General features: G+C 46.0%; 1 protein-coding gene across 1 annotated transcript in view; it reads left to right on the top strand.

Moving 5' to 3' along the window:
* The first annotated feature begins 9096 nt into the window (after positions 1 to 9096).
* The window catches only part of Clstn1 (calsyntenin 1), a 33617-nt gene continuing 31205 nt past the window's right edge, over positions 9097 to 11508 (top strand). Inside the window, exons 1-2 of the mRNA XM_004639727.2 lie at positions 9097 to 9109; positions 9661 to 9783. Of these exons, the coding sequence (XP_004639784.1) occupies positions 9097 to 9109; positions 9661 to 9783 (136 nt within the window). The remainder of the gene's footprint in view (positions 9110 to 9660; positions 9784 to 11508) is intronic.

Raw genomic sequence — 11508 nt, 5'->3', positions numbered from 1 at the left:
CAGGGTCTCACATGGTTCAGGCTGGCCTTGGGCTCACTGTGTAGTGTAGTCTAGGCTGGCTTCAAATTTGTTTCAGTCTTCTGCCTCAGCCTCCCCCTCCTGAGTGCTGGGGTTACAGGGGTGCACCACTACACCTGATAGGACCTTACTATTTTAACCAAAGGTACCTTTTCCTTTTCATCTTCTTAAGAACATGAAGTGATAATGTGTGGTGGTTTCAGCCCCTGAGCGAGGGAGTACAAGGGGGGGCCCTCTGTACGGCTGATCAGAAAACAATTGCAGAAGCTTCTTTGGGCTCTGAGCTTTTATTCAAACCACAAATGTGCCTGAAATTAACTGTGTCACTTTTCACCTCTCTGTCACCAGTCATTAAGGCCTCTGGAGAGGCAGAGGCAGCACCCTCCTTATTTTAGTTTCTTCCTGGCCACTGTCCTGGGGTAGTGAAGGAGGTGTCCAGGTGAAGATGCTGCTGCAGACTCTCAATACAAGTAAAGCTCAGAGCCACATAAAAGAAACAGCTTTGCAGTTTGTTTTCCAGTTCTGGATGAAGATGCCGGCTTTATGAGGCCAATTAGATTCTACTCTGGGTTTTTTTGTTGTTTTGGTTTGGTTTTTTTGTGGTACCGGAGATTGAACTCAGACGAGATTGGGCGTGTTCAGGGTGGTATGGCTGTAGACCGGGGATTGAACTCAGGACCCTAATCTTGCCAGGCAAGCACTTTTTCTACTGAGCTATCTCCCTGGCCTCTACTCTATGTTTTGTAAGAGCAGTTTTTACCTAGACTGTGTCTGTAGAGTCTAGATGTCCCTTAAACCTACTATTTTGTGTGGTCGCATTTTTTGAGGGGTAGAGGGTTCCAGGTTTTGGATAGATTTCTGAAGAGAATCTGTGGTCTGAAAAGGTTATGGACAGGGCTGAGTCATAGGCTTGCAGGTACTGTATTGATCTCAGATTTGCGGGCGCTCTATTTCAGCTAGACTTGACAGCAGAAACATTAGTTCTACTTGACTTCTTTTTATCTTCATTTTTAAAAGCACGTTTGTGATCATCACATCCTGATGTCTCAAAAATAACATTGTGACAGTTGCTGTCTCTTTGTTACAATCGTGTAGCTAAATAATGCTTTTGGAAAAATCAGTCTTAATGATAAGCAAAATGATACACAGAGTGCCTGACTTGTGACTGGCAGTGCTGTAAATGTGTTACATTTGTTGTTGATTGAATGAAATGGGGTGTCCTCAAACAAGTAGGACTTTCAGATCAAAACAGGATTTTTTTTTTCTTCAAATGGCAACCTCAGTAAAGTTGTTAGAATAAGTTTTCAACAAAATGTTAGAAATTCAAATCCAGTGATCTATAAAAAGAATCCTACACCTTGGCCTGTACGGAATTTATCCCATGTACACAAGGCTATTTGCGCATTCAGAAATCAACCGTGTTGACAGGCTTATGAATAAGAATTGCAAGGTCATGTGGATTCATTGGGAAATGGCATTTGGTAAGGTGCTGTTCATTCATGACAGCTCTGTGGGGTGTGAGGTCAAAGGCTGACTAGAACCAAGCAGTCTGAGGTCAGCCTGGGCAACATGATGAGAACTCTGTCTCCCGAAGCAGGAAAAAGGAAAGAAAAAAAAAAAAAAAAGATTAAGAGGCTAAACTTTTATGTTGTGTTATTTTACCACAGTTTTTTTTTTTTTAAGTAGTATTTCAAATTTGGAGGAAAAAATTAGAAGACCCACTTTAAACTTTGAAAAGTTAGACTAAGAATTTTTTTTGCGAAGGGCTGGCGAGATAGCTCAGCCAACTGAGCGCCTGCTTTGGCAAGCACAGGGTCCAGGGTTCTATCCTTGGTCCTTGTGCTGTGCTGGTCCTGCCCCTGGGGCACACTGAGCCAGCTACCGAGACCGGGTGTGTGATGCGCACCTTGTAATCCCAGTGCTGGGGAAGTTGGAACAGGAGGATTACTATGAGTCTGAGCTACGTAGTGAGACCCTGTACCAAATACATAAATGAAAAAAAAAAAAAAGAAAGAAAATTTTTTTGCAGGATATGGTTGCAAATGATTTTCTGGAGGATGCTGGGAATGGAACCCTAGGCCTTGTGCCTATTAAGCACAAACTCTGTGGCACGTGCGTCCCCCCTCCCCCGGCCCTGCAGTTTAGCATTCTCAGCTGGCCTTGAGGAGCTGGGGTGTAGAGGTTCCTTGTTTCTGCCAGGGCACAGTAAAGCTGCACGTTTGTTTTTGTGCTTTTTGTTGTTGTTGTTATAACACCAGCAGAGACCAGGCTATTTGTAAATAAAAGACATTAGTTTTTTTGTAGGTTTATAGGCTGAAAGTTCTGATATTAAGCTGCAGTATCTGGTTAGGACTTCTTGCTGCAAAAGGTGGCCAAGGGCCTTGCTTGGCGAGAAGGAGAGGTGCAGCTCAGTTCTGTCTCTCTTCTCTTACAAAGCTGCTAATACCATTGTGGGGCTGCACCCCCTGACCTCATCTAACTAACGTAGTGGCTCCCAGATGCCCTGCCTGTGACCCATCAGCATAGGAACTTGGGGATTCGGTGTCTAGCCCACGAGGGGACATGCTCAGTCCACAGCAACCCTTCCTTAGGATTCTCTGCCCTGTTTTCCCTCTAACTTTCAGTCTCAGATGGGGGACAACTACCTTCAGCCTAGTGAACTAGAAGCCTGAACTCCAAGCTGCAGGCTGCAATCTTTCCCCTCTTTAATGTGTGCCTGACTTCCCTCTACCCTGCTTCTAGGGCTGGTCATCCGTGAGGGGCTGCTCATTCCTGCCATGCATAGGCAGGCTGGGCCTCCTTGGTCTGGTCTCCTTGGTCTGACGGGTTTCCACAGGGAGAAATCCCCTTTGGGCTCTTCCTCACTCTGCACTTGGGTTTCTCCTGTGGCATTTAATGGTTGACTCTCTTACATGTCATCGCTGAGCTAGCAGTGACAACCCAGGGATAGGTATCTGTCCTGTGTACTCCCAGAAGGCTGGGCCCTGGTCTAGCCTCACCACTTAGAACACGGCCATGGCTGATGCCAGCCTTGGATGTCACAGGATGTGGCTGGTGCAGTGCTTGGTTCTTGTTACTGGCGTGGTGAACACAGGACAAGTTTCACTGTACTAGTGGAAAGTAGATGCTTGATTGATCTAAGGATTTATTCTCACTGAAATTTACCTTCATGTGGAAGTAATACACCCAAGTTATGAAGTTGGCTGTTTCAAAGCTTCCAGGTGATTATGTGGAAAGCACTGAATTTCTTTAATGAGGTGGCTCCAAGGTGGTGGTTCTCTAGGGTTCAGGGAAAGGGGTACCCGGGTTCCTGGGAGGTATCTGAAGACAGCTTTGGTTGTCCTAAGTGGCAGAGGCACTGGCACCCTCTAGTGGCAGGAGGCCAAAGGCACTGCAGAACACCCCGAAAGATACCAGACGCCTCTCAGCCAGAAATCGTGAGGCCCAGGCTGTGCTGAGTGCTGAGATCTCAGCTCGTGATCAGGGTATGCTACAGGTGTTTCATGGTGGGTTTTTGTTGTTGTTTTTTTACTGGGGATCGAAGGTTTCATTTTGAAGGCAGGTTTACTTGGGATTATGATGAGGTAGCTTTATACTTGGGCTCACAGAGTGGAGGTTCTGTGCAAGTGTTCTGTTTCAGGAAAAAGCATTGCTGATAGTGACTTAGAAATGCATTTTTGCAAGTCAGAGGAAACCGATGCTGCATGACAAAAGCTGTTCCTGGGAATGCCACATGTGTAAAGGAGATGGATTGCGTGTACATTTCATGTTCTTGCTACTTTGGTTGGCTGAAGTTTTCTCTTTTGTTAAAAGTGGGAGAGTTTTGTTGTTCCATGATTTTATGCTTAATGGTATCACTGCAAAATACTGCTTCTCTTTGGTGAGCAAAAGGATAAAGTAAGGCCTCCGAAGGGTTGGAGACTGGGGACTTGCTTCCGGCCTCAGTTATGTATTTAGGAGGTGCTAATTGGGAGGTGGCCATGGAAACGATGCCTTAAGCCCAAGAGCTTCCTTAGCCCTGCTATCTCCCTGTTCAGGTATTTCCAAAACAGGACTTCTGCTTGTGATTCATTTATGAAGACACATGCACAGAGGGGCCTGTATTTCTCTGTGCGTGTTACAGCGGGAAGGCCCAGCAGTGGGTGCCGTTCCTGGCTTTCGATGCCCACCTGCATCTGGCTGGTTGAATGATCTGCTCCCAGCACTGTCTAGCAGGCTCTGGGCCCTGGGTTCAGTCCTCAGCACTGCAAGCAAATAAAGCCAAAACAAACAAATAACTAAAGCTCCCATTTCCAGAGCAGGCAAGACGCAGAATCCACACATTAGCCAAGTTCTGCCCCATTGCAAGGTTCCTGCCCTTTCTCCATTCCACTCTGAAATTTGGCCGGCTGCTGTGGTCTGCAGAGTGGGAGTGTTCGGGTGGAGAAGGAGAGGGCCTCACAGTGCCACTGGAATCACGGTCCCCGCACCTTCCAGCGTTCTCAGAGCCATGCACTGAGCTGAGTGCAAGTCACAGTGCTCCCTCCTGCCCCGAGTACCAGCACATTGTCAGGTTGCCTTGTGCTTCCACTGCTCCCGCAGGTGTGCTGGCCTCCCAGGTCGGCCCCGCTCTGCACCAGACACCTGGTGGAGCTGCCCTTCCCCACCTAATGAGCAAATGAGGCCCATGATGTGTCCTGGCCCATTTTGTGAGCAGCCCGGTCTATGTCTTTGCCCCACTGAGAACTCGTACTTTCCCTCCCACATGGGTAGAAGAAATGTTGGAAGTGGTGGCAGTTCTGTCATGTGCGTCTTGTGTGGCTGTGCTGGGCTGCCTCTTCGCTGGTGAGGTTACCCACATGGAGCAGCGTCTCCCTTTCCAGTTCACTGCCATGACTCAAGTGTACTCTTGCCCCACTGCTTGGCTCCACTCACGTTCTTCCATGGTCAGTGGGGTGTGGGACCTTCGGCACAGGAGTGTCTGTCTAGGGAAACGTCTGAGCAAGTTAGCCAGCTGGGAGAAGCAAAAAGGACTTTGGACGGTAAGCTGGCTGGAAGGACTGGGGATGGTTTGATCCTAACAAAAGAACCTATGACCGGAGTCATTACTCAGCGAGTTGGACAGAGCCATGTTTTCTATTTTGATTTTGGAACTGCGTGCTATCATACTATTTAAATTGTATTTTGAGGGAAGAAAAGACATAGCTGGGGATTTTAAAGATAGTATAAGATACTTTTCTGTGCAAATGATGTTAACAGAGGGCCTGCTGACACTCCTTTAGTAAGTAGCTAGTGGGATTTTTAGCTGGGTTAGATAATTTGGAACATGTCATTGGAGATAACTTCTGCCACCTTGTGGCAGTATTCCTTAATTGCAGATTCTTCTGAAGCCTAGGATTTATAGGTGAAATGCCTGTAAATCTTCTGAAATAATCTGCTGTTATTATTTAAGGGCCCATATGGCTGCCTGTGTGTCCTGAAATAAAAGACGCCTCAGATTCTAGTTTGAGTTTCTCCATATACATGAGCATCTCAGAAGGGAACAGTTTGGGGTGCTAGGTAGATATCAGAGTACCGTGTTGCCTTGTCATTGAATAGACTTCGGAGCCAACCTGCCAAATCCCTCGCTTCTGTGGCTCGGTGTAGGGATGTTTCTCCTTAGCCCATGGCCGCTCGGGATGCCTAACTTAAACACCATCCTCCCATATGCTGAGGATTGAACTTAGTGCTCTGACATGCCAGCAAGGGCTCCACCATTTGGATACATCAGTAGGCCCAGGACACATAACTTTGGTTTTATATTTGCTATGCTGGAGACTGAACCCAAGACTTTTGTGATGAGCGATATCCTCAGCCCATTTCTTTATTTTGAAACGATTTAGTTTTCACTAAGTTGCCTAGGCTGGGCTTCTACTTGTGTTCCTCCTGCCTCAGCCTCCCAGAGTGGTAGGATTATAGGATGCACCACTAATGTTGGCTTAATTTTTTTTTTTTTTTTGTGGCTGGCTCCATGGGGTTGGTGCAGCATGTGGTGCTGAGGATTGAACCGTGGTCTCTAGGCTTGCCTAAGCTTGCCTAAGCAGGCACTTTAGACTGCTGAGCTGTCTCGCTGGCCCCAATGCTGGCTTAATTTTTATATAAAGTTAATGCTGAAGTTGGCTGTTATATTCTTTTTGTCTTGATTTTAAGATCTGTGGCAATTTCTGAAAATTAAAATCTACCACAACCATAAAAGCTAGTTATATCCTCCAGTGTAGGTGTGTGTGCCCCAGATAGGCTCCACACTTTCCAAAGATCTGATTGACAGCTTTGCTGGTCTATAATTTAAAGTATAGTGCTGTGTCATTTGAAGTGTAGTTGGAGTTTAATGATCTAGAATGAGATGAAATGAGTCAGGTGTAGACCTGTGATGTAGGTGACATTCCTAGACTAACTGCCAGTGGTCAGTTGTCTTGTGAGTTGTTTTTTAAAGGGCTGATTACAGAAACATCAATCGCTTGTTTCTATAAATGATTTATAATGCAAATTGAATGCAATGAAATATTAAAAATACCATTCATTAAATATTGAAAAGTTCAGTCCCTGGAACTGGTCAGATCTCCCCATGGGCAATCTAGAAAGCTTAAATTATAAAATTAGAATCCTGGGGGAGGGGCTAGAAGTACAGCTGTGGAGTCATCCCCCCCCCCCCATTTCCTGGAAAGGCCTGCCACCTTTCCCACAAGGTGGCATATCACACATTCTGTTATTAGTCATGTGTCACATGACAGGCAGTTTGTACTGCTTTATGTTTTTTCATTCCTAATGGTTTAAATAAAGTCAATAAACTGATACTAAGTCGGGTTTTATGGATTCAAATGCTAGAATGTTTCATTATGCTTGTATTTTTATTAATAAAACCTTTTAAAGTATGGAAACAAATAGGGGTCAAATATTGTTGTTAATGACAAGTTAAAGTAAAGCCTGGTGTTTTTTTGTGTGTGTTTTTTTTTGGTGAAACTGGGTATTGAACCCAGGCCCTTGCACTTGCCAGGGAAGTGCTTATTCCACTGAGCCATCTCCCTGGCCCCCAAAGCCTGTTTTAAATGAGAGAGGGATGACAGACCTTAGGGTGTTCAGACTATGTCCTCCTGCAAACAGCTCACTTATCTCACGTCAGTCACACCAGGTTCATCCCAGCTGTCAGAACATGGTTTTCGAAAAAAGATACCTGGAAGCCAGGTGTAGTGGTGCATACCAATCCCAGCACTCTGAGAGGCTGAGGCAGGAGGGTTTAAGTTCAAGCCCAATCCTGGCAACTGACTCAGTGAGATCCTGTCTCAAAATGTAAAATAGGGCTGGGGATGACTCAGTGCAAAAGCCCTATGGTGAGTCCCCATTACCTGGAGAGGATGCAGAGGCTGGGCAGGTGGGGCGACGCCTGTCTCAGTGTACAGCAGAGCTGCCCTTTGTCCTGTGGAGCCCTGTGCAACCCTCAGCAGGGCCGCGTTTTCTGCAGTGCCTGAGAGGCCGTGTGCGCTCCCTGGGCCGACTGTGTTCGAGACAGTTTCCTCGGGCTCCATCATGGATAGTAAGAGCACATACTGCCAGCAGGGGTAGCAGCAAGAGCCCAGCTCTTCCCTGTTAAGCCAGCCCACCTGGAGGTTTGCAAGAACACAAGGGCCTTAACACGGAGTGCGGGTGTGCCTGTAGTCGCAGCTCCTCGGAGACAGGTTGGAGGATGGCCTGAGCCCAAGAAATTGAGGCCAGCCTGGGGGGCTGCGTAGTGAAACCCTCTCTCAAAACACAATTCCACTTTTCTTGGTAAACATCGATTTTTTTTTAAACATTGATTTGTAAAATAGGTTGCATTAAAATATTTGTGAGTTTTTAAAAGTTTATATCACATTACTTCTGCTTTAATTTCCTGTAGTATAGTGAAACTGACTGATAGAGCCACACACACAGGCCACCACAGGCCCTGGGTGAGAACTCTTCGTGTCTTTGGCTGTGGACCCTGTGGTACAAGCAGTGGCAAGAGGGAGGGGCAAGTTGGTGCCTGCCTGTGGAGATGGGAGGAAATGGTTTTGTCTGGAATTATTTGTGTTTTAGTTCTTTCCCTTGTTTGTGTGTGTGATTGAACCTCAGCCTTTGCACTGAGCTACGTGCCAGCTCTCTTTTACTTTTTGATACAGGAGGAGGAGGCCAAGCCAAGAGCTCAGCTGCCTTTCCTGGGTTGTGTGGCTCATACTGGAGGGAGCTTGAAGCTGGTGCTAGGTCAGCCACCTCCAAAGTGGTCTTTTTTTTTTGTCTCTTTGAGACAGAGTCTCTATGTAATTTAGGCTAGCCTTGAGCTCACTTTGTAGCCCTGGCTGGGCTCAAACTCACAGTGATCCTCCTGCCCTTGCCTCCCAACAGCTGAGACTACAGCTGTGTGCCACCGTGCTTGGCCAAAGTAGGCCATTTTTATTTATTTCTTTTTTTAATTTTATTTATGTGTGTGTGTGTGGCCAGCTCAGCCCACCAGGGGGCGGGGCTGGCTGGCATGTGGTGCTGGGGGATCGAACCGCGGTCCCTGTGCTTTGCCAAGCTTGTTCCAAGTAGGTGCTTTAGACCACTGAGCCATCTCACCAGCCCCAGTAGGTCATTTTTATTTTTATTTTTTATTTTATTTTTTATTTATTTATTTGTGGGGGGGGGCAGGTCAGCCCACCAGGGGGCGGGGCTGGCTGGCATGTGGTGCTGGGGGATTGAACCACTGTCCCTGTGCTTTGCTTAGCTTAGCTTGTTCTAAGTAGGTGCTTTAGACCACTGAGCCATCTCACCAGCACCCCCAGTAGGTCATTTTTAAATACGCATTTTTGACCTTTTTAAAAAGAAATTCTACATTGTTTCATTTTAATGCCTGGTGTTTGTAATTCATAAGTATTGTCTTTAATGCATCTGTTTGCATTTGTTTCTAATACTAATTTTATTTTATTTTATATTTTATTTTATTTCATTTATTTATTTTTTTTGGTGGTACCAGGGATTCAACTCAGGCCCTTGCACTTGCCAGGCAAGTGCTTATTCTACTGAGCCATCTCCCTGGCCCCTCTAATACTAATTTTAAATAGTGCCATGGCAACTAATGGTAATAAGTAAAATGCATTTTTTTTCTTTGTAAATTTTCTGTAATAGACTAAAAATAAGTAGTTTGAGTTTATCTATAACCATCAGTTTTTCTCTCTCACCTGATTTTGGAGCAGTTTCAGTCTTCTTTTTCTGAGGTAGTCTTGTTATGTAGTTCAGGCTGACCCTGAACTCACTTACATAGCCAAGATTGGCCACATAGACTCCAGTGGATCCTCTTGCCTCAGCCTCCCGTTACAAGCCAGCTCTTTTCTTCCTTCTGGTCACTTCATAGTGATCATTTCACTTGTGATAATTTCTACAGCATTTACTCTAGAATTTAGAATTTCATGCACTTTAGGTCTCAATACCAAGTACTGCAGCCAAACTGAGACTGTTGCTGTCGGTCAAATCAGAGTTGTAACTGGATTTGGGTGGGGGCAGCGGGTTGCTTGCCCGGAGCATGTGAAGCCCGAGGGCCTATCCCCAGCATCAGTGAAAACCAAAGCAAAATAGGCAGCGAGGGTAAAGCAGAAACTAACCTGGCCTGTTTTCTTCTTCTTCCAAACCTAGTTAACAGGCACAAGCCCTGGCTGGAGCCCACCTACCATGGGATTGTGACGGAGAATGACAACACAGTGCTGCTTGACCCGCCCCTGATCGCCCTGGATAAGGACGCGCCTCTGCGCTTTGCAGGTACAGCTGCCAGGGGCTCTCCTGGGCTGACGCAGGCACACTGATAGCCGTTCCAGTGCTCGGAGCTTGTCTGATAGCTCCTGGTGGTGGCTGATGTGCTCCTGGGCACCATACATTTTCCTCTCCATAATTGGAGTGATGGACAGCAACCTGTTCTGGTCATTGAAAGGCAAATATTTTATTTAATTACATAATAAAAAAATAATCCATACTCCATTCTGTTTATGTGCACATTGCAGTTCAGAAGAATAACCTGTGGCCAGCTTGTGCCAGTCAGGTGGGGATGGAGCTTCAGTGGGTTGTGCTTGGGTGCTGGGTGGCTGAGAGGCAAAGGGACAGGAACAGCAGAGGGGGCACTGTGTGCCATGCTGCAGTGTTTGTCTAGTTGCCTAGGTGATTTCCTTGTGTTTTTCCTCCAGATTGAAATCATTTGTAGCTTTGCATGTTGGTCTGATTACCTAGATTTTTTTCCATTCAGCACTGGGGATTGGTCTGAGAGTCTTCACACTGAGCTACAGCTATAGCTCTTTCTACATTTTTCTTTTTTGTTGTTGTTGTTTTTTGCGGAACTGGGGATCGAACTCAGGCCCTTGTGGTTGGCAGGGAAGCGCCTATTCCACTGAGCCATCTCTCCAGCCCCTCTTTTTACATTTTTCTTGGGGTCTTCGTAAGTCACCTGAGTTGCCCAGGATGGGGTGGAATTTATGATCCTCCTGCCTCAGCCTCTAGAGTGTTAGGATTACAGTTATGTACTACTATGCCTGGGTCTGCCTAGATTTTTGGATGTTTATGTTTAGAAATACACTTACATGGTTCTTGGTAATTATATCCTGTTGCCCTTTTTAAGTGTGATATTTAATGCTATATCATCAATTTTCGTGGGGTTATCTAGTGTCTGTTTTTCAGTAGATTTATGTATATATAATTCATTTTAAGAAGTGATTGCAAGCTGGCTGTGGTATGCATGCCTGTAATCCCAGCACTTGGGAGACTGAGGCAGGCAGGAGGATCTTTGTGAGTTCGAGACCAGCTTGGGTTACAAAGTGAGTTTAAGGCCAGCCTGAACTGCATAGTGAGGCTTTGTCTCAAAAAGATGAAAAAGGGATTGCAGGAGCCAGGCATGATGATGGATGCTATAACCCCAGCACTCAGGAGAATGAGGCAAGAGGATCCCCAGGAGTTAAAGGTCAGCCTAAACTAAAGGGAGTTCTAAAATAAATAAGAAAGAAAATAATAAAAAAGCAACAGCTGAGTTCCGTGTCTCCTCCCCCGGCCCTGTGAAGTGTCCCCTCTAACAGTTCTAGAGTCTGTGGAGCATGGTCCTCTGCACTGCTAGCGTAATGCCTGTCTTAAGACGTCTGCAGCAGTGTCCAGGGTGAGCGCAGGGGCTTCCAGTGCGCATGTGTGTCTAAGCCTCCACAGCCCTAAGAGTGAGTGCTCTCTCTGCCATATCCCCATTCTGCAGAAAGGATCTGAGGCACGGAGCAGTGAGATTGCAGTCCAGGCTGGGGACTCTGTCAGTGCTGCGGCTGCGTTTATAACTGCAGGGAGTTATATGGGAAGCAGGAAGCCACATCCTGACTTTGAAGGGAAAAATCACAGCAATAGAATCATCTGGCTTTTTTCTCATTTTATCTTATTGTGTTATCAAATTTATTATTATTACTATTATTATTGTGCTAATAATACCTATGTAGTTTTTTGTTGTAGGAATCCTTATGGAGT

The sequence above is a fragment of the Octodon degus genome, unplaced genomic scaffold (assembly GCF_000260255.1).
Source record: "Octodon degus isolate 3935 unplaced genomic scaffold, OctDeg1.0 scaffold00113, whole genome shotgun sequence".
Taxonomy (NCBI): Eukaryota; Metazoa; Chordata; class Mammalia; order Rodentia; family Octodontidae; genus Octodon; species Octodon degus.
This window is presented reverse-complemented; position numbering and strand designations above follow the sequence as displayed.